Source organism: Arachis ipaensis, chromosome B2 (genome assembly GCF_059453495.1).
Source record: "Arachis ipaensis isolate K30076 ecotype BB chromosome B2, ASM5945349v1, whole genome shotgun sequence".
NCBI lineage: Eukaryota > Viridiplantae > Streptophyta > Magnoliopsida > Fabales > Fabaceae > Arachis > Arachis ipaensis.
This window is the reverse complement of record NC_142437.1, coordinates 119,494,095-119,515,942: the sequence shown is the minus strand read 5'-3', so window position 1 is coordinate 119,515,942 and position 21,848 is coordinate 119,494,095. Positions and strand designations below refer to the sequence as shown.

At 34.1% G+C, this 21,848-nt stretch overlaps 4 protein-coding genes across 5 annotated transcripts; 3 read left to right on the top strand and 1 right to left on the bottom strand.

The window, feature by feature from the left end:
* Positions 1 to 6,067: 6,067 nt before the first annotated feature.
* Positions 6,068 to 9,316, top strand: ABP1 (endoplasmic reticulum auxin binding protein 1). Its single transcript, XM_016328869.3, has 5 exons — positions 6,068 to 6,207; positions 6,949 to 7,055; positions 7,573 to 7,776; positions 7,945 to 8,012; positions 9,109 to 9,316. Exons 1-5 carry the CDS (start codon positions 6,114 to 6,116, stop codon positions 9,215 to 9,217), a joined length of 582 nt encoding a protein of 193 aa, XP_016184355.1. The 5' UTR covers positions 6,068 to 6,113; the 3' UTR covers positions 9,218 to 9,316.
* A 667-nt stretch (positions 9,317 to 9,983) lies between these two features.
* Positions 9,984 to 11,768, top strand: LOC107628571 (putative galacturonosyltransferase-like 4). Of its 2 annotated transcripts, XR_015904951.1 has the most exons (3): positions 9,984 to 10,261; positions 10,437 to 11,457; positions 11,632 to 11,768. XR_015904951.1 is itself a non-coding variant. In XM_016331203.3 (2 exons), the coding sequence occupies exons 1-2, from the start codon at positions 10,108 to 10,110 to the stop codon at positions 11,390 to 11,392; spliced, it is 1,110 nt and encodes a 369-aa protein (XP_016186689.2). In that variant the 5' UTR covers positions 9,984 to 10,107; the 3' UTR covers positions 11,393 to 11,540. The 2 variants fall into 2 exon arrangements, 1 of the variants encoding a protein (XP_016186689.2); XM_016331203.3 differs by lacking the exon at positions 11,632 to 11,768 and having other exon boundaries at positions 10,437 to 11,540.
* Positions 11,769 to 12,799: 1,031 nt separating this feature from the next.
* Positions 12,800 to 14,353, top strand: LOC107626089 (uncharacterized). The gene has a single exon (XM_016328868.3). The coding sequence runs from the start codon at positions 12,878 to 12,880 to the stop codon at positions 14,204 to 14,206; it is 1,329 nt and encodes a 442-aa protein (XP_016184354.1). The 5' UTR covers positions 12,800 to 12,877; the 3' UTR covers positions 14,207 to 14,353.
* A 202-nt stretch (positions 14,354 to 14,555) lies between these two features.
* LOC107627920 (RNA demethylase ALKBH10B) lies at positions 14,556 to 21,603 on the bottom strand. The gene is made up of 7 exons (XM_016330729.3): positions 20,801 to 21,603; positions 17,440 to 17,573; positions 17,084 to 17,201; positions 16,747 to 16,848; positions 16,507 to 16,622; positions 16,108 to 16,262; positions 14,556 to 15,437 (listed from the first exon to the last, which is right to left on the bottom strand). The coding sequence occupies exons 1-7, from the start codon at positions 21,285 to 21,287 to the stop codon at positions 14,951 to 14,953; spliced, it is 1,599 nt and encodes a 532-aa protein (XP_016186215.2). The 5' UTR covers positions 21,288 to 21,603; the 3' UTR covers positions 14,556 to 14,950.
* Positions 21,604 to 21,848: the final 245 nt, after the last annotated feature.

The following is a 21,848-nucleotide window of genomic DNA, read 5'->3' as shown; positions in this document are numbered from 1 at the left end:
ATATAAGATAAAGTGTGTTTACGAAAATTTTTACCTCAGATTTCTCTGTTCTAAATAGAGTTTGACTTTTATCTGTGGTATAACTTTTATACACGTTTGAATATGAACTTCAAGAATTTTTGAACAAGCATTTGACTTTCTACCAAGTTTTATGATTACCTTTGGTTAAGTTGTGTACCTAACTATCTTCCTAAAATAATTGAGAAAATATTTTTGCTCTTAGTCCAACTGATGTTTACTTTGTTTTAAAAATTCTACATAACCTGTTTCAACATGAAATTTATTAAAGTAATGCCATATTTATACTTTTGTTATTCTTTACAAGGTGTTTGTTGCGCACCTTTTCTTTAAGAACATAAAATAGTTTTTGAAAAGTTTTATACTCTTCATGAGCAATGCATTCGAAAATATTTTAATCCTACTCTTGAGTCTTGTAAGTTTCGTTTTCGGTTTTAGGCATTCTCCTTTTGTAAACATTACACTTCTTTGACTCAACCTAATTTTGTTCAAGCTACCGAACTACCTTTTCTTTTATCATTCCTATCAGACTTCTTTTATTCAGATATTATTTTTAAGGTTACCAAAATGATTTCTTTCCTAACACTCTTCATTGCTTATATATCCTTGTTTACTTGTAGTTTCGAATAGTTGAATCTCTGAAGTTGGTATAACATCAATATACGGACGTTAAGCACATCGTTTTGACCGCGGCTTGTTTTATAACATTTTGCCGCGTTACTTTACCATCACATGTTTGAAACATATCATCTTGTACATTAAGCCTATCTTGTAATTCCTGTTTCACATCACACTTATACCCTTTATATTTTTATGCCATATAAAAATCATGGTATTTGAAACTATATATATATACACACTGAGAACTTTTTGCCTTTTCTTTAAATGAGTTCAAGAGTAAAATTATATGAAATCTCTTTTAATTTATATCAATTTTTGAGGACGAAAATTTTTATAAGGTTGGTAGGATGTAAGACCCATAATTTTCAAAAAAATATTATCATGAGTTAATTTCAATTTGTTTATTCATTAAAGACTTTATTTTTAGAAATTATTTTATTAAAAATAATTAAATTAAAAATTTTACTTAATATTATAATTATTAAATAATTTCCTATATTTAAATTAGATTTTTAATTAATACTCTATACCCCTAATTTTATTAAAATTACCTAAACCACCCTAATCCTAACTCTCTACCCCACCGTCACCCACCCCTTTCCCAAACCTAAACCTAATTGCAAGGGAAACAAAAGCAGAGAAAAAAAAAGAAAAGGGAAACGGGAATAGGAAGGAAGGAAAGAAAAAGAAAAAAAAAAAAAAAGAAAAGAAAGGGAGATCTGAGAAAGAAGGAAAGGGGGAGGAAGAGAGGGAGATCCGAGGGTGAGAGAGCGCCGGTGGAAGGGCGCCGGAGCGGCTAGGCCACGCCGTCGGGTCGCCTTGGCGTCGTCGGAGCAGAGACGCATGCAGAGGAGAAGCCGCCACTGCCATTCGTCCGTCCAGCCCGAGCCGTCGCCGTCGCGCAGCCGTCGTCCTCGCTAGGAAGCACGTCGCCACTGCCGTTCGTCCGTCCATCCCGAGCCGTCGCCGTCGCTGCTGGTCCGCCTTGGAGCCGCCGTCATCACCATGGAAGCCGAAGAGAGAGAGAGACGCGGTGAGAGGAGGGTCACGCCCAGCGTCGTCGCCGCCTTTCCTCCGCCGTCACCGAAGCTACTGGGCTCGCCGTCGATGCACCCATGTTGCTGCTGCGTCGCCGGAGCTTCACGCCGCTGTACTGGCCGCCGGAGAACGCAGATGAGGCCTCTGTCTTCTTGGGTTTTGATTGTTGCCAGTTACTCGATTGTACGCCGTTGTCGGAATCGGGCCAGATTTATCGGTAACCACTCCCTCCTTTCTTGAATTTGTTCCATTTTTATTTTGCTCCGCTATTCTGATTTTGCTGGTGTCTTTGCTGTCTTACCGATCAGAATGGTATTATTGCCACTAGAACGGATGCACAGGTCCCTGATTCTCCTTTGTCGCTCCATCGTTCTGTTTTTCTATAACTGTAGTGAATTCCTAACTAAAATCCTTATTGTTATCGTTGTTATATGCTTGTTGAGGGTTTTGGGTATTCACGTTTCAGGGTTGAACCATTGTAACTATAGAGCCGTGTTTGATGGTGTTATTGCGGAGAGTTTTCAGTGTAGCTAATGTCACTGCTGTTGTTTCATTCTCTTAGTACAGTAAGTGTTCTGTTCCGAAACCCTCGCGTTAGTATTCAATTATATGTTTTTGAGTTTTATGTAACTTTAATGTCTCAGGGTCGAGTTCTGTTGTAAATAGTGCTTTTTGGGCTATACGGCTGCGGGAAATAATCGGAGGCAATGCCATTCAATTTCGGAATGAGGAAAAAAGGGATTCAACGCATTTAATTATGCGGATTGCGAATAATTGAGGTAGGGATTTTTCTTAAAATCTATTTTACATTACAGAGTTGTGATAAATAGATATTGAGGCAAAAAGATATATTTCTGTGATTATATTTGTCTTATGGATGTGATGGTTTGTTGGACTGGATTATTGAGTGCTTGAGTGAAGTACGATTGTTGATAAGAAGTGGATTTGCAAAGTTATTTGCTTGACTATTAGGAAACGTGGTTTTCTTGGTTTGAAGTTAAAGCGGTTTGATTTTGAGTCGGTTTGATTTTATAAATAATTTAATGCTTGAGCTGGTTTGACTTTAAAAAGAGTTTTATTATTGGAATTGGTCTGGTTTGAAAATAATTTGATACTGGAATTGGTTGAATTTTGGGAAGTGATTGAGATTTGGAAATGGTTTGAGAAATGTTTGGATGGGACCCAAAAAGGGTGGCAGTATCCGAATTTTAGAGGAGATGCTGCCGAAATTTTATAAAATTAGAAGCTTCATTGAAAGTAGTTACTTTAAAAAAAGTTTTAAGTATTATATGATTTAAAACTACCTCATTCATCAAAGGAAGAGTTATGTTTTGGATATTGGAAATTGTTAGTGAACGGAATGGAAAGAAGGATGATTGAGAATTTTCTCTGAATTGAAATATGGTTTTTGAATGAATTTGAAAGTGAGATTTGGATCGATGAATGATTATGATGTTGAGAATGTTGAGATATGATCTTTGAATTATTCATATGGCTTATGAATTTGAAATATCTGAGATACGAGGTTCCCTGGATTAAGTGCCGTGGCTTGCCACCACGTGTACCAGGTTGAAAACTCGATACTCTGTTGACCCTACGACGTAAGTGTGACCGGGCACTATATAAATTCCCGGGAATGTTACCCCCATTGAGCAATATTGATTATTTGAGAAAAAACTATGCATAGACTCTTGGGGATGCACGTCGGGGGACAGTCTAAGGACAATTCAGACTTGTCGGGTTGGCTGGATAACCGACAGATGAGCCTCATCAGCCATAGGACAGGCATGCATCATATGCATTTGCATGCTTTGCTTGGGTTTGAACTTGTTTTGGTTTGCCTAATTGCTAAACTGTTCTTAACTGCTACTTGAACTATATGCTGTCACTGCTACCTACTTGTGCTTTCCTTGTCTGTCTTGCCTGTGTTTGTCCTGGCGTGTTACATTTGAGAATAAACTTTGGTGCTGAATTAATGATTGTGTTGTTTTAATTGCGTGGTTGGTTTCTGATTGAGATTTTCTTATAAGAAAGGAAAGCTTTCGGATTTCGAAAAGATTAAACACTATTTCTTTGAAAAGGTTTTGATCGGTTATTTACTGGTTTTTAAAGGATTCATAAGACATTGATCATCACTGAGCTTAAAAACAATTTTCTTGTTAAATATCTTCTTATGACAACTTTGAACTCCGTGGTGAGACCATGTGGTTAGGTTCTCACCCCCTACAGCTTTACCTTTTCAGGAACCAGATGAGGAAGCTTTATGGAAAGTTATACTGCGTTTGATTTATATATGTTGTTGTATTAATTAGATTATTTTCTTCCCTCGTCTTTGTTATTACAAGTTTGTAAGAGGGATAGGAGTTGTATGTTTTATATGTATATATTATGAGTTATTATGTAAGGAGTCTTGTATATGAATCTATGTCTACTTGTATTTTTCTTAAGACAAAGTATTTATTTCCGATTTTCAAAGAAATCAGCGATACAGTGTCGAGTCACAGGCTCCTATTTTAATATTTAGTATGTAAAGTAGTCGTAATACTTCTTACTATCAGAGTAGCGCAGCCGGAAGCGTGACTTCTGATAGTGAGGGTGTTACAGCACGGGTTAATTGTTCTTCATTTTGAGCTGATTTTAATATTTTTTTACTTCACAGTAAACCAACATATAAAATTTTATTGGTAGATTTAAGTATTACTAGATTATTTATAGTTATATTGAGTATATATGCCTGATTTATTGAAAAAAGTAGATTAAATAACTATTTTATAGTTAATACAATTAACACTATATTAAAAAAAGAAAAACAACGCATACAAGTTATTCTTTTATTAATTAAATTATTATAATTAAAATGAAATTTAACATAACAACTTAAAATTATAATTTCAATCTTATCACGTGCATGGCACGGATGATTAAACTTGTTATACAGTATAGATGAGTAAGATGACAAAAACAATCCAGCCCAAGAAAGAAAGAAAGAAAAAAAGAATACTATTTAAGAAAAACCTAAAGAAAAAATAAATTTAAGAAATAATAATACTACATAACCAACCGATATTATTATTTTAAATTAGTATTTGACCAACAAAAATTTATATGCATATTAATCGATATTTACATATAGAACACATAATTTACATTTATATTTATTTAAATTTATACATATAAATTAACATAATTTATATTTATATCTATTAGAGTTTGTGTGTATAAATTATTAAAATTTATTTATTAAAGATAATTTGATACTTATACCAATTAAATATTGACCAAAATTTGATAAGAAAAAATAGTGGTTTAACGTTAATTGAAGAACATGCTGGTATATTTGTTTAATCTTATTTAATTAATTTTTTTGCAAAACTAAGAATGATCTAATTTGTTAGCTTTCCTGTTTTTTTTTTTTTTTCTCGTTTTTAGAATTTTAATTTACCTTCAATTGTAAGATATCAAGAATTTCCCAATTGTCCGACATTGTGGTCTGTGGAACTCAATAAATAGTTGCTTTAAAAGCTTTTTTTTCTTCCTTCCTGGATCATGCTTCATGCTGGAAAAATGTAAAATAAAACATTTTATATTAACAAGTTTTTTTTTTTTTGTTCCATAGATTGGACAACCCTCAATTTTAGATATACAACATATCCACACATTCCTCACACACTTACCAAATTTTTCTTCTCAATTGCAATCAATAAGATTTGAGTTTGAAACCTTTAAAGTGAAGAAGGAAAATATACCATATGAGCGCTAAAGCTCATTAGCATTGCCATTTTAACAAGTTTCAGAATTTTGAAAAAACATTGAGCATAAATTGGGCCACTTGATTGGGCTTCGATATATAAAAAACAAAATTAGGACATTTTATGAGTGTATTTTCTAGACCAAAAAGAGAAGTTAGATTTTTTTTTTGTTTTTTTTTTTAAAGCAAAGGAGCTCAACAAACACAAATGTATCAAGTATCAACAAACACTAACGTAATTATTAATTTTCTATATGATTTAATAAATATATATAAATAACAAAAATAAAATTATTTAAAACCGTAAATTATTTATAATTTAATTAATAAATATTAGGTTTAAATCTTGAAAATAATAAAAAATATATTTTTATATATTATATATAATAACAATATTTTAAGAAAGAAAATTATATACCGAATATTTTCATATTCTCATAGATATAGCTAGACATAGTCTAGATTATAATATATATAATTATATAGTAGTATAGATGAGTAAGATGACAAAAAGAATCCAGCCCAAGAAAGAAAAAAAAAAAAAAAGAATACTATAAAAATCACGTTTTGTGAAAAAAAAAAAACTACTATAAAAAATCACGTGACTTGCACGTGCACTATAGCTTAAACAAATCTTAAGAGGTGGAGTGGTGGTTACTCTAGTTTGCTTTGCAGAAACTGAGAGAAAATGCTGGCATGTTCCATGAATCTGACTCGATTGTTGCTGACCCTTTTCTCTTTCTCTGCAATTGCTCGAGTTTCTTCTCAATGCTCTATCACCGGTTAGTTTCAGTTGTTACTCATGTTTAGTTCATCGTTACCGTTATCCTCTGTTGTGATGCCTTTTGAACTTTGATGTGAACTTAATAGCTTGCTCTTTTTGCTTTGCATACCATGTGTTTGATGATTGGACTTGACACGCCTATAGTTGAAAATTTTGATGGCTAGCTTGATTTTTTTGTTATAAAGGCTTTAAAAATTTTCATATATGATTAATCTCTTATGTAATTTTGAATAATTCATTTCAAAGTGCAAACTAGCATTTTTTTTGTGTGGATTCTATCAAATGGGTCGTGTGATACTCTTTTTAAGCATAATTAGATATAATACACCCATTTGCAGATATGACTTTTCATCTTCATTTGTTCACTCCCACAATTTTTTTTTTATTTTGAATGATGATTATCATAATATCATGTTTTGGATAAGAAAATGATTTGTTAAAATTGATAGAGGGGTTGTGATGCCAGTCTGCTTAGTTTCTTAGACCATTCCCCCCCCCCCCCCTCTTCCCCTTTTATTTCTGAATGAGTATGATGTAGTATTAGTATCCTTTTTTCCCCCTTTGCTTTTTTAGCTAAATATCCTTCTAAGTACTAAATTAATTAAACAGCATATATTTTCAATGTCTTTCAAATTTTAAAAAGCAATGGATTATTTGGTCATTTATTAATTAGGAGGATATTTAGAAGGATCCCTGAAGAGGATTAATCATTTCTTTTTCCAAATCTACAAATGTGTAGGGCTACCACTTGTGCGAAATATCAGTGAGATTCCTCAAGATAACTATGCCCGGCCTGGTCTTTCTCATATGACGGTTGCAGGTTCATTGTTGCATGGAATGAAAGAGGTAACTTAGGAATTTCATTTCCATTTTATTGAAGTCCATAAAATTGTATTTAACAAAAAAGTCATATATCAACAGTAAAGAAGTTATTTAAAATAGAAATTTTAAGGCAAACAACAACTACAACAACAAAGCCTTATGCAACTAGGTTAGGTCAACGTCATGGATCGAACAACATAATTGCGTCGTGTCTTAAGCCATCGCTAAACTCAGCCCCTTTATGCTTAAATGTCTTTTTAAGGCAAACATGCTATCAAATTTCTTCCATGCTAGGTTTCAAGTATTAAATGTGAACATAGTATTTAACTTGATGATTGTGCCTTCTTATTTATTGGAACTTAAGATTTCATGTTAAAAAATTTGTCATAAACTTATAACTTCTAATTAGACAAAAACTGGATTTTTACTATTTCTTAGGCCAAAACCAGTCATTATATGGTATTGACTCCGGTTTTGCATCCACCCGTGTGGTAGAGTGGTAGATTATAACATGTCAGCTTGCTGCAATTTTCTTGAACAGGTTGAAGTATGGCTTCAAACATTTGCGCCAAGATCACACACACCAATTCATAGGCATTCATGTGAAGAGGTTTTTGTTGTCCTCAAAGGGAGTGGCACTCTCTATCTTGCATCAGATTCAAATGGAAAATACCCTGGAAAACCAAAGGAGCACTTTGTCTTTCAGAATAGCACATTCCATATTCCTATTAATGATGTTCATCAGGTAAATCATTTACACAAACTCTGATGTTTGTCCAGGTTAATTTTGTTTTTTTTTTTGGGGGGGGGGGGGGGTGAAGAAACTAAGATTCAGCTTTTTATGTGCTGCATGAGGATCATATCATAAAATAGATGTAGATACAATAATAATTATGAAGAAACTACATTGCAGCTTTGGAATACCAATGAGCAGGAGGATTTACAAGTGCTTGTTGTGATATCTCGTCCTCCAGTTAAAGTGTATGTGACTTATGTTACCCTTCTTCTTCATGTCTCCTATTGAGTTGGTAGTGGTAAATTTAGTGTTTAATTGTTAATATGCATTTGAAAAGAGTTTTACATTCATTCAATCAGGTCCTTGCATTTGTAAGAGTTTTACATTCATTTAATCCGATTGGCAATACATGATTGATTATCTATCTAAGCGCTTTTTTTTTTTTTTCTTTTTGGCATTGACAATGCATACAAATCAAATCATGCTAAATATGGAAAAATAATGAAGCTTTCTTTTCATATTGATAAGTGCATATGCATTCTTCTTGTTGAGTAGCTTAGTATGCGGTGTCCTCGATAATGAAGACACTTGCACTACATGGCTATGCTTTTTCTACTCTGTGTTGGCTTCTTCTCATGCTTCTTCTATGCTAAAGGCTTTTTTTTTTTGGAAACAAATACAATATCAACGATGGAATGGATATTGTCACTCTTTTTCCTACAAATTCATGCAAACATACAATGCAAAATATCATATGTGGAGTGGCATTATCAAAAATGGGAGTGGAATCATCATTTCCCTATCACAGAAACCATATTTACTGGATTCCCACATTGTCTTTCTGTATGTTTGGTTGGAGGTTCAATTTAGGTGGAAATTTCATGGACTATCTATGTTACACCTCAAACGCATTCATGAAAATCTCTACCTCATTTTTATCCCCCAACAGAAAATGTTCCTAGGATGTGTTTGTAAGTTGGGATTTTCTAGAGAAAGGGAGAGAATGAAGGAGCCTGATGAGTAAAATGAACTTCACTTTACTCATCAAGTCATTCATTTCCCTCCTTCACCTTTTAATGTGAAGTTTATTTAACAACTCCATATGCTTAGGTTCCTTTTTAATAATACCATATTGCGGAGATAATGCATCATATAAATTGAAACGGAATAGGAACCATTTCATATCTTGCGATGATCTTTATACTATACTAAATCATTCTGGTGACAGATGATTGTTGATGACTCGGCTCAAATTTTATACTTATTATGATTTGAGTTTATTCTTTTGCACTGTATCCATCATACTTATTAATCATTATGATTGTTTTGGTTCTTGATTAGGTTCATATATGAGGACTGGTCCATGCCTCACTCTGCAGCAAGGTTAAAATTCCCTTATTATTGGGATGAGAAATGTTATCAAGCACCTAATCAAAAAGATGAACTATAGTTCATAGTCACAATTTTTTGTTAAGTACTTTTTTTCATCTAATAGTTCAAAATTGATATGACTCTGTTGTTCAGTTTTATGTGAATATTTTTATCAAGATAGACTTCAATGCTTTGCTATCTTTAGCTGTTAGTTACATTGGCAACATTAACCAGTGATGTTTTTAGCTAACATTTGCTTAAGTGCAAACAAATAGTAGAACTTTTTTTGGATTAAAAAAAAAAAAAGATGACGACTCTAAGCGCGATTCAGATCACAATTTTTGTTTCTTTTTCACCATTAAAGAGGTCTTTTTATCAAAAGGAAAAGTAACAATTAATATTTAAAGAATTGGAATGAAAATCATACCTTAAAAAAAAGAGAGAGAGAGAGAGAGAGTAACAACTAACAAGTAATATATTTATTAAGAGAATACTAAAAACCATTTCTCATTAACAAGAAAAACAACCATTTGGAGCTAATAACCCAAAATTTGAGCGGTAGGGACATAAATCCTTAGCCAAGAAACCTATTAGTCTATTTTCATCACCTATTTTAGCAAAAATTAAGGATAACAAAAAGATTCTATTGAACAAATATTTTTTGTAAACACTATAACAAATTATAACAGCTTATTCCCCCATAGTTGATAGTATAAACCCTTTCATATTATTTATTTTCCGAAGATCATTCCCTTCCCTACAATCTCACCAACCACCTAATCCAAACCCTCCTAATTCTGTTATCCCTACCAAAGCAAACCAATTCTAATCTCCCTCCTAAAAACACCAAACCCCTTTGTCTCAAGCTAGCACATACGTGCAACCCATAATGGCTCCAACTCTCTCACCTCCTTAGACAGCTTGAGGTGACTTCCACCGTTTGCACCCATCAACATAGAAAAAGACAGGATGGCCTTTAGGAACAACACACCAATTCTTGGCCTCCTGTCTTTGCCTTTCCCTTTGCTTTTGTTTCTTGTTACCACCACCCCCCAGCATGCTATTATCTCCGCCGTCATTGCCGCCACCACCACCACCACCACTACCTCCACTGATAACTCAGGTAGTATATTTCTAGAGACAAATTATACGTGCATGCATGCAACATGCATGCATGTTGACAAAATGTCTTGTTAGATTTTTAGATTTTTTTTTTTCTCAAAATATTTTGTTCGTATAATTATATTGCCTTATTTGTTTTTGGGTATCTAAATTTTCTGGATTCGTCACTGCTACAGGTGTCCACTTTGACGTGATTAAGAAGATTGTACCAGACATTCCTTCGTTCAGGGAAGCCCCAGAATTTCGCAATGGCGACACATGCAACCAAGATAGGATCCACATTTCCATGACATTGGACTCAAACTACCTGAGGGGCACCATGGCAGCAGTCCTCTCCATTTTGCAACATTCTGCATGCCCAGAAAACGTTGAGTTCCATTTCCTATGGTCAAGGTTTGAACCCCAAGTGTTTTTTAGCATCAAATCCACCTTCCCTTACCTCAAATTCAAGATATATCGCTTTGAAGCCAACAGGGTACGTGGAAAGATATCGAAATCCATTCGCCAAGCGTTGGATCAACCTCTAAACTATGCAAGAATTTACCTATCAGACATACTCCCTGGCTATGTTAAAAGGGTAATCTACCTTGACTCAGATATTGTGGTTGTGGATGACATTGCCAAGCTTTGGGAGGTTGACTTGGAAGGCAAGGTACTCGCTGCGCCGGAGTATTGCCATGCGAATTTCACAGAGTACTTCACAGACTTGTTCTGGAATGATCCTGTTCTATCAAAGACATTTGAAGGAAGGAAGCCTTGCTACTTCAACACCGGGGTTATGGTGATGGATGTTGATCAATGGAGGGAAGGAAAGTACACACAAAAGGTGGAGGAGTGGATGGCGGTTCAAAAGCAAAAGAGGATATACCATTTAGGATCATTGCCACCATTTCTTCTTGTTTTGGCTGGAGAATTGAAGAGTGTAGATCATAGGTGGAACCAACATGGGTTAGGAGGGGACAACCTTGAAGGTAAATGTAGGAGCCTCCATCCTGGCCCTATTAGTTTGCTTCATTGGAGTGGGAAAGGTAAGCCTTGGTTGAGATTGGATTCAAGAAAGCCTTGTACTGTGGATCATTTGTGGGCACCCTATGATCTCTATCGTCCAAATATTCATCACTTTGAAGAATGAATCATGAAAATGCATTCAGGTCATGAAGGGGATAGAGATGGATATGAATTCATCACTTATGCCAAGTAATTTGTATTTCCATTATATTAATTTGTCACTATATTACTGTACACCAAAAATCAGCCACCAAATAATCATTCTTATAGAATTTCTGTTAGAATTCGAAGTCCAAGGTCATTGAAATTATGTAAAACAACGCTATATATTCAAATATATGATGGTTGATTTTTGGTGTGCAGATAATTGTTTTTATTAACCTGGCATAAGTGAAAGTAAATAAGGTTTTTAAGCGGTTTGGTGTGGAAACTAAAAGGGGAGAAGGAAGATCAAGGCTTTGTCATTCAAAGGAATACAAAAGGCAATAGAGTATTTTGAGAAGTGTTGGTTCTGTTTTGGTTTTTTTTTTTTTTAATGTTTTATTTTTTCCTTTTTTTTTTGTTTTTTCTTTTCGTAAGACTTTAATTTTGGGATGTATCAGAAACATTCCAAGCATGGGCATTAGGGTTGGATGTTGGCATCATTTGCATCAGCGACTAATATATAGTTGCAAGGTGGATGAGCCTCCCTCACTAACCTTGATGAACATGATATATCAATCAATTTTAACATTTCCTTAATGCTTTGAGAATTTTTGTAATTTTTAAACTCAACTCAGGTAGGAAATATTTTATTAGCCATTTCTTTTACATTTGACCATATATATGCATGTCCTTATCAATTTGTGTCCCAACAAGCCGATAATCATATTTAAAATCTTATTATAAAATTTATATACATTAAAAAAATAATTAACCAAATAACATAATCTCCATATACTCAATTAAAAAATTACGAGTTTGAGTCTCTTTATTTTTAGTAAAAAAAAAAAATTAAAGTTTACAAAATTTCATTGAAACGATGGCCACGAATAACTACTACTTTAAAGTTTAAGAATTTAATCTTAATCCACAACATATCTAATTATGTATAATCATGTTACTAAAAATAATTATTTTTTATATTAATCGTATAAATATTTTTTAAAAAATAAATATAACTTGATGATTATATAAAATATTTTAAATTGTCAGTAGATTAATTAAATTCAAAGTGTAAATAATTATGTTTTAAAGTTTAAATTTGCCCAATAATTTTGTGTCTTTTAGGATTTCAACAATATGGTATTCACTATTCAACTATTAACTAACATTTATAATTTGAATTTCATTTTGATGATTTTTTAATTTGTAACAAATAACAATTACTAAAAAAAGAATTGTTTCATCAAAATAATGAAATTATTGTTTTGAGTTATGCAATTTTAATAATTTTCTAATACATTAACCCTTCACAAATAATAATAATAATAAAAAAGAAATTGACATTTCAGTTTGACTATAAATAAGGTTTTGTTGACTACTGAAACACTTAGCTGGAAGTTCTTCTAGCTGACTTGTTTGTTACTTCGGACTCCAATTTCTCACTTTTCTTCCACAGATTCCTCCAATGAATTTCTTCAAATCGGTATTCTCCGACGATCCTGATCCCAATCCTAATCCCTCGCCACCACAACCCTCCCCTTCCTCCTCCGCCACCACCACCGGCGCGTGGAAATTCGGCGACCTGATCAAAACCCTAAGTTCTAAATCTGAATCGATAATCGAAACCTACCGCCGCGACCTGCACGAATTCGGAACCGGACTGAAGAAGGAGATCGAGGTAGCTCACGGTTCCGTTGGCCACGTCATCGACGAGCTCGGAACCACCGTGGCGAAAGGAACGTCTCAGATCATATCCAAAAGCAAGGACGCGATCCGAGCCGTTGATAACCAATCCGATTATTCGGATCAGAAGAGAAGTGGACGCTTCTTCAGTAGACTTGATGCTGCGGTTCGTGATATTCAGGGTGATGCTGGAACTTACTGTGATGAACCTGAGGATTTGCAAGAGTTCAACGAGTGGAAATTAGGGTTTTCCATTGATGCGAAGAATGAAGAAATGGAGAGGCTTTTGAAGGAGAATGAGGCAATGGAAGGTGTTTATAAGAGTGTTGTTCCCAAAATTGTTGATCATGATGTGTTTTGGTTAAGGTATTATTATAAAGTTTCTAGATTGAAGAAAGATGAGGATGATGTTAGGGCTAGAATTGTGAAGGGGATGAACAAAGAAGAAGAGGATTTGAGTTGGGAAGTTGATGATGATGATGATGATAATGGTAATGGTAATGGTAATAATACTGATGGGGTTGAAGCTAAACAAGAGGGTAGTGTTGGTGGTGGTGAAAGTGTAGATGAAAGAGGAAGAACGAGATTGAATATGGAAGAGGTAAAGAGTTCAGGTGAGGAAGGATTGAAGACAGAGAAAAGAGAGAATTTGTTGGAAAGTAAGGAACTTGGCAAAAGGGTAGATGAGTTTGTTGAGGGATCCGGATCCGGAGGTGTTTGGAAGGTGGGTAGCGGCGATGGTGGAGTGAAGGAAACTATTGAGGAAGGAAATGTTGATGGTGTGCCAAAGTTTGAAGTGGACAATGCTGGAAGTAATAAGATTGATGAGAAAATGGTAATGGAAAGGAAGAAGGTTGATGATGTGAAATCTACAGATAAGAATGATGGAAGTAAGCACTTGTTTCATCAGGAGGAAGAAGAGGAAGAGGAACTTGGTTGGGATGAGATTGAGGATCTTAGTAGCATTGATGAAAAGAAAATAACTCAGAGTGGTAGTACAAGCATTAGTAAGATCGATTTGCGGAAGCGACTTAGTGCTGCAGAAGAAGAGGAGGAATTGAGTTGGGACATTGAAGAAGATGAGGAGCCTGCTGCTAGTGCTAAGGCCTGAAATATTTGATTCTTTCTGTTCGTTTCTCAAGAGAAATATCAAATATGTATATGTAAGTTTCCTTATATTCTCTTTTTTATGTATTCTATATTTGTATGCTATTGAACAAAGCGTGTTATTCATGTATATAATAAATTCTAACAAACTCAGGAACTGGACATAATGATTCAAAGTAAGAAATTCACTGGGAGTATTAGTAATGTTGAAAACGTTTCCTGAATAAAATATTTCGACATGTAATTACAAGAGCTGAGAATCATAGATGGATCCAGTCTTTAAAGCAATACACGATGAAGACTAACCCTAATACAATACTGCACATATAACAACAGTAAGAAAGTAGAGAGGATCATGAAAGCTTGATTAACTTAAATTTATAATTTCTTACAAAATTCTACCCTCGAGATAATTCACACTCTTCAAATATGAAAGCTTGACTATTCTACTGAAGCTCAAAAAGAAGTAAAAGAAAAAAGAAAAAAAGAAAGTAGAGGTGTTGGACACCACTACTCGCTACTCTAGTGGAAATAAAAGGGCTAAAAGGGGTGAAGGGGAAAAAATGAAAAATTAACCAAACTTCTCTAGCTGCACTTGAGGCATGTCTAGTTTGTACAACAAAAGAAAATGCTCCAAAGTGTAGAGAGAGCAAAGAGCTAAGGCATTAGCAACGCCCTTTTTCTTGAATGCACATTACTCTGGACTTTGAAGCTGAAGGCTGCTTCAAAAAACTTGGCTTGTCTCATCCTATCCTTCAACACTTATGCTTGGCTCTGAAGTGGACTCACCAATGTGTGGTTCAACTGGTGGGGCACTTAAAGCTAGAAGCCTTCCTTTTTGTGCCCTCGGCGGAAGATGCTTTGGAGGTTTTCTTGATGGCACATTCCATGGCAAGAAAACACCGGTACCACCACCGGCAAGCTTGCGAGGGTTCAATACCATAGGGGGCACAGGGGCAGCGGCTAGCATCACCATCGGGGCACGGATCATACCCCATTTTGGCATCATCATGTCCATACCATCATAACCAGTTATAGCAGCACCATATGGGCTAGCAATGCTTGGTTGCCAAAGGGTCATTGCACCTGCAGCCATTGTTGGTGTGGTTGGTGATTGGGATTGGTTTGAGTCTGGCCTCACTCTAAAGAAGGTGATGCTGACCCTTCTGTTAGGAGATGGACACATCACATGCCTTGCCATGTCAGCACTGTTCCCTCTCATCACCAGAAGTGACCTGCAATGTTAAGTTGTTTAGTCATCTAATCACATATTGTTAATTGTCTTGAACCATACTAGTATAAGTTTAAAACATAAATAGTACTTCATATGATCATTTCAAACTTCAGTATTTCACTGCACAAGACACAGTAGGTTGCAGAAGAAAAAATGGGAAGAAATTGCATTTCTAGTTATGATTCTAACTTTCTAAAAATAATGATAATCATAGCAGCACAAAGAACAGTGTACAGGCCCTAAAATGAATGGCACCAGGACCAAAAGCTCAACGAACCATAAGGCATGAATCCATATACCACACTCCTTAACAATCAGAAGCTTTCAGCCATTTACCATTGTAGACCTTGATGCTTAGAACAAGATGCTACTCTGCTAATGTAAGTTATTATCTACTGATAATCTTGTGTACTACTGTCATTCAAGAAACTGGAAAGAAGAAGAAGAAGAAGGAGAAGCAGTCTAATTCAATAACAAGTCTATCAACATATAGTAGCATGCATCCTCTATGATTACGAAGCTTGCACTTCCCATTATTCACTTACAGTTACATGCTGTCATATAAATGTTGAAGGTACTTCTTCCTTTGTATCCAGCATTGTGACTAGAATCTTAATTAATAAATGGAAGATTTTAGGACTGCAAAGAGTATTAAGTTCTTTAATATGTACCCCATCTTCAATGAGAGCATGAGTGGACCCTTGTAGTTTCCATCATTTTCACTCATAAGGATTCGCCCAAAAGCCATAGTTGATTCAGAGAGAACAAGAGTGGAGACAGGTTGATCCAGATGTGGTGGTTTCAGGAATGGCTGAGAAAACTCCTCCTAAAAAAAAGGAAAATCATATACACATTGGCAAAAGGCTATGCCATTATTCGTTAATGCAAATAATTTGTGTTTCTGTCTTTACAAACTTTGCTCTAGGATAGAGATATTTTATGTGTTGTCTTATTGTGTGTTTCTCAGTATCTCTGTATTTTTTTCCTAGAGCAATTATGGCTTTAAAATGATTGTAGTACCTATTATTCAAAGGAGGAGTAAGAGGGAAAGGAAAGGAGGTAACATTTACCTCTTCAAAAAAGTTGATGATACACCCATTTGGCCTTTTATACTCTGGAATTAACTTCCATTGTATAAGGTGATCTATGACATGTTCAAGAAGTGCTGGAATTGGCTCTATATTGCCTGATAACAAAAATGCAGAAAAAGAAAAACAGGGTTACACAGCATCACTATAGAAGCCAAATAACATTTTTGTTAATGTAAAGAAAACCTATTATATCTTTTTTTACAAAATTTCCTTTCTTACTTTTTGTGTCCTCCTTTATCTGTCCAAATAATGGAACACCCAGCTGAATCAGCTCTCTCTTGTTTCCTTTCACTTGTTTGTTGAATAGAATGAAGGTTTCACCTACATTTAGTCAAGAACAACAGGTTAACACTCTGAAAAAATGCATACAACAAAACATCTTACATTATTATATAACCGCAACAATAAACTGAAGGAAGTAAAGAATTGAAGTACAAACTTTTGAGTTTTGATTAATACTTGACCACCAAAGAAAAAGTGACAACATAGAAATCAGCATGAAATAAAGAAACAGAACATGAGAACAAGACACACAAAAAGGTTAATGGTGTCTTACCTGAGAGTTCTCCATTCTGGCCGGCAGCATGGATCTCATTCACAAAATCTGTCAGCTTGCAAAGTTCTGAATCAGTGAAAACATCTTCATATAACTTCAAACCTTTCACAACATTAACCTGCCAAATGCATTCAGCATGTCACCAATAGAGCAATAGCTGTCTGTTTCTTACGAATTGTGCCGTTTATACACAAAAAGATGATGAAATGAGCCTCAACACAGTGTATGAAGAGATAAAAGTTCAAAAAACATTTCTCATTTCTTGCTGCATAAACTACTGGGGACATCAAACTCTCTGAAATCCACCTTAATTGAATGTATATTTTGAGATTATAATGTGAAAGAAAGTAACTTACCATGTGCCCCTTCACTGATTCCTTTGCTGAGAAACCTTTAGTTAACTTGATCTGTGATGATCTTCCTTCACATTCTTCATGATTGGAACATATGTTAATATTGTTCGTTGAACTTCCCTGCATTTCTTGAGACCCTGCACAAGGAACAAATAAAACATTGATGCAAATTTTAGTACTCAACAAAAGAGCATTATAGTGAAACACATTCCATGTATATTGAACTATAAATTAACCATGGCTAATGCACACAATCATAGAGGAGTTAGCTTTAAAACGATTGAGTAACATTATTTGAATATGCAAAAGTAAGTATCAACAAAACGTCTAACAAAATTTACAAGGAAAAAATAAGGAATTTAAGTATTGAAACAATATACTTGGACTTTGAAAAAAACATTTACAAACAGAATCTTTGTCTCATTAATCATTTCGCCAATTTGACAAACACTTTTTTGAATGTTTGACTGGTAGGAAACATTTTATTGCCGTCCTTCAACAAAGTGAGTAACATTACTTTGGTTTCCCCACACCAATGTTAGAACATTAAATACTTCCAAAAAACAAGGGGGGCAAGCAGTGCTACAAAAACAAACACATGATAACAGTAGTTAAGTTAACATCACATGACTACTGTCTTAACAAAATGCATTCGGCTGCACTAGCATGTTTCTGTATTCACCTATATTTTTTTTGGCAATGTGATATTCTGAAGAGTTAGACAGACAACAATACAGGACATTATAAGATTAATATGTTATAAAATATTCATTACTTTTGTAGTTTTATTCCCAATATTTTCGGTCTATTCAAGAGTCAAGACATTGAGACATTGGAAACAGATTTTTTTTTTTTTCATTTTGATTGTTTTAGTACATATGTATTTTTGGTGGTGAAAATAATCACCAAAATAATCCAAGTTTTCAATAAATTTGATATTTAAAATAGATTTTTACTTTTAAAATTTTGATTTTTATCCCAAAATTTACTAGGACAAGTAGAATTTCTATATGTACAATTCCTTCCAACAACTCTCCACACAATTTGCATGTAATTTTGCACGGTCGTGTGAAATTTTTCTTTTAACTTAAAATGGTCCATAAAAACTCCATGAGCCTTGTGAAAGTTACATAATAATAATAATAATAATAATAATAATAATAATAATAATAATAATAAAAGCTTTTCCATACAGTCTATACACATCTACGTAAAAGTTGTGTGAAGAGTTGGTTAGGAAGGTTAGCTAAATGAACTGCTGAAGTATAGTAGCAATATAAATATATAGATTTTTTAATATCTAAAAAAAAATTAAAACGAAAAAAAACACTACATTTGATGGACATTTATGTTGTTTTTATTACTATCAGGATTCCAAATCTCAAGAGGGTGGCTCATTGCTTATAATTCAGCAATTGAGTGACAAATGAATGAAGCATTCATTGGATCCCTCACCAGAGTAGTAGGAAGAGAGAAAAAGACAAAGTTGACCCTCCAACTGGGACAGGTCAAGCCCCATAGGCCATAGGGATTGCCACCCGAATTGGTCAAAACCCAAAACTCAAAAAACCAAAAACCCTCACCACCAACACTAACCAACCCCAAAACCCACACACCGATGACGTCACGCATTCGCTTGCTTGTGGTCCTTCCCACCCCTTGTATTAAAAAATCATTGCACATGTTTCTAGATCACTTCTTAAATTATTTTAACCTTTTATTTCAGTATTTTGGTCTTAATATTGATTACAAAATAATCAAAATAATATTTTTATAGTAAATCAAACTACTGTTACATATTCAAATAATATATTACTGTTTTAAAATATGTCAAAAAATATTATAATAAAACAGTAACATAACATTTCTTTATATTTTTTTCTTTTTCTTATTATAAAATTAATATTTTTATATATTCCACCTATCATTTTTCTGTGTCACCCCCTTAACTAACTTTGACAACGAAGGTCTCCACCAACCTCTTTCTCATTCCATGTTGCATAGGTGTTCTCACAGCTTACAGAGCCCACTTTTGAATCATACGGTTTTCTACTTTTGGTTATGATAATTTAATTTGTAGCATTAATAATTCTAAGTAATATAATTTTTAAACTTTAGTAAAGAGAAAAAGTGAATTTCACTCTCAATCAACAATTAAATGGAAAATTTGAGTCATGTGATGAGTAGATATAACATCATTGTATTTATGATACCTTTTGGCATTAACTTAATTTAAGAAATTAATAAAACTAGTAATATAGTTGAATACTTTCCTACAAAAGATATGCTAATCAGTTCTATTAAATTTAGTAATATTAATGTTGGATTTATTTACATCAAGCTTCTTAAAGAGATGTACTTCTAGATTTCTCATTGGCAAAAGTTGGCAAAATTAATTATATAAATAGTATAATTTATGTTTAAATATATTAATTATTGATTATATCAATATTCTCACTTCAATAATTATTTTACGAAGGTAGTGTCTATATGCTCAAAGTGTAATTACTTTTTATTTAGTTTAATATTATGATCTGTATTAATATTAAAATCATTCAATACAACAATAATAATGATTTTCATATTCTTAAATCATGAAATGGAACAGTCATCAGAGTTTGATATATAGGCCCCAAATGTTATACTAACTATGATTACGCAACAGAATTTGACTTCAAAGCAATAAACAAATATTTTTAAAAAAGAATTCACAAAATTGGATCTGATGTTTGAATCCATTTCTTAACTGTAGAGCAAGCAGACATATACAACAGTAATAGTTTTTTTTTTAAAAAAAAGCATCAACGAGAAAAAAAAAACAAAATAAAAGTTTGTCTTTAAAAAGGACATGCATAAAGTTTTACCCTTTCGTTTTGCTTAAACTAAAAAAGTTAGTTGTAATAATAAAAATTAGAGAAACCTTTTCACCAAAATAAAAAAGAAAAATCACTCCATCTTCTGACATTTTATTTAAAGCCAAACAGAACTAACAGGAAGAAATATGAGAATCACGAGAGAAAATGAAAAATCAACACTTAAAATCCGTGAAAATTTTCATTCAATATGCAAAGTAGAAAAAATTAAAGATTTTTTTATGAAAAAAAAGAAAAAAAAAAGGAAAAAAAATCACTGATCAAAATTCAAAACACACCACCGGGAGCTACCGAATGAATTACTTGAAAAATTCCTACGGCATTGAAAAATAAAGTGTTTTTTTTTTTCACGCTCTAATAGTAATGAGCACGTTGCTATAATTAATAATAATCACTTATTATTATTTACTGAGAAGCAAAATCACTTTTTTTTTTTTCAAAAGTGAATTAGTTAAGTTTATATCCAAACGCAGCCTTAAGTCGCAATTTACCTGAATCAGTGATTTCGCTCTTCGGAGATTCATACTCTTCGTTATGTTCGCCACCGTTCTCTTCGATTTCCGTCACCTTTTCTTCTCCGATCTTCTCCTTCTCATCGGCGATCTCACCGGCGGCGTTTTCTCCGGCGATATTTTTCTCTCGGTCTGTGACGTTTCGCAGCTCGAGCGCCACGTCAGCAATGGAGTGATACTTCTGCATCTGGAGCACCGGGATCCAGTTGAGCCTACGGCGGTGGACGGCGGAGAACAACGCATCGTAACGGCCGTCGTCGCCGGAGACGGAGCTCAATTGCGCGAGGTGAGCGCAGAGAGCGTCGATGATGGCGTTTGCGGCGGCAAATTCTCCGCGGAACCATGCGAGGATGGCGTCCTTGGCGAATGAGTCCGGAACGATGAGCGGCGCCGCCGGCGGAGAGTGGAGGTGGTTGTGGAGAGGCGCCGCCGCGGGAGCAGCTCGATCGGTTGGACCAGCCGCCATGGAAATGGTTGAAACTTGAAACGAGATTTTGAAGGTATTTTTTTTTTGGTGATCCGAGATATATGGTCCAATGGTGTTTTGGGCCGAAATCTCGGGTGACGAGATGATGGAGATTATAAGAAGAACGAGATGGTGTTTACGATGATGAGGTTTGAAGAGTGAAGGTTGTTTTTGTTGTGTGTGTGTTTTTTTAGAGAGACATGGAGATGATCATGGAAGAGAAGAGAGAAGAGAAGAATGAAAAGGAGGTTTAGGAGATGAGTTATATATGAGAGTGCTTCATTTTTAATGTTGTGTCTCTCTGTGTTTTGTGTATGGGCTTTGGAGAAATACAACTATATTTAATTTAAAAAAAATAAAAATTGTCACCATAACAAATTCAAGTCTTAATCAAATTCTCTACATATTTGCTAGCTACTAGCTAGCTAGGTGGTACAAATATAATATCTAGTAATAATTTAATTAACAACCATGTAAGAGAATTTTATTATTTTATCACAACAAAAATTTGATTATTCTGTTGTAAAATATTTTATTATTTTAGAGATTGAATATTTTATT

Coding starts and splice junctions, on each gene's coding strand:
- ABP1 (XM_016328869.3), top strand. CDS start 6,114: ATGCTGGCATGTTCCATGAATCTGACTCGATTGTTGCTGACCCTTTTC. Junction 7,056..7,572: donor TGTTGCATGGAATGAAAGAG/GTAACTTAGGAA, acceptor TTTCTTGAACAG/GTTGAAGTATGGCTTCAAAC. Junction 7,777..7,944: donor CTATTAATGATGTTCATCAG/GTAAATCATTTA, acceptor ACTACATTGCAG/CTTTGGAATACCAATGAGCA.
- LOC107628571 (XM_016331203.3), top strand. CDS start 10,108: ATGGCCTTTAGGAACAACACACCAATTCTTGGCCTCCTGTCTTTGCCT. Junction 10,262..10,436: donor TACCTCCACTGATAACTCAG/GTAGTATATTTC, acceptor TCACTGCTACAG/GTGTCCACTTTGACGTGATT.
- LOC107626089 (XM_016328868.3), top strand. CDS start 12,878: ATGAATTTCTTCAAATCGGTATTCTCCGACGATCCTGATCCCAATCCT.
- LOC107627920 (XM_016330729.3), bottom strand. CDS start 21,287: ATGGCGGCTGGTCCAACCGATCGAGCTGCTCCCGCGGCGGCGCCTCTC. Junction 17,574..20,800: donor GAGCGAAATCACTGATTCAG/GTAAATTGCGAC, acceptor TTCCTTGTGCAG/GGTCTCAAGAAATGCAGGGA. Junction 17,202..17,439: donor AATCAGTGAAGGGGCACATG/GTAAGTTACTTT, acceptor TGCATTTGGCAG/GTTAATGTTGTGAAAGGTTT.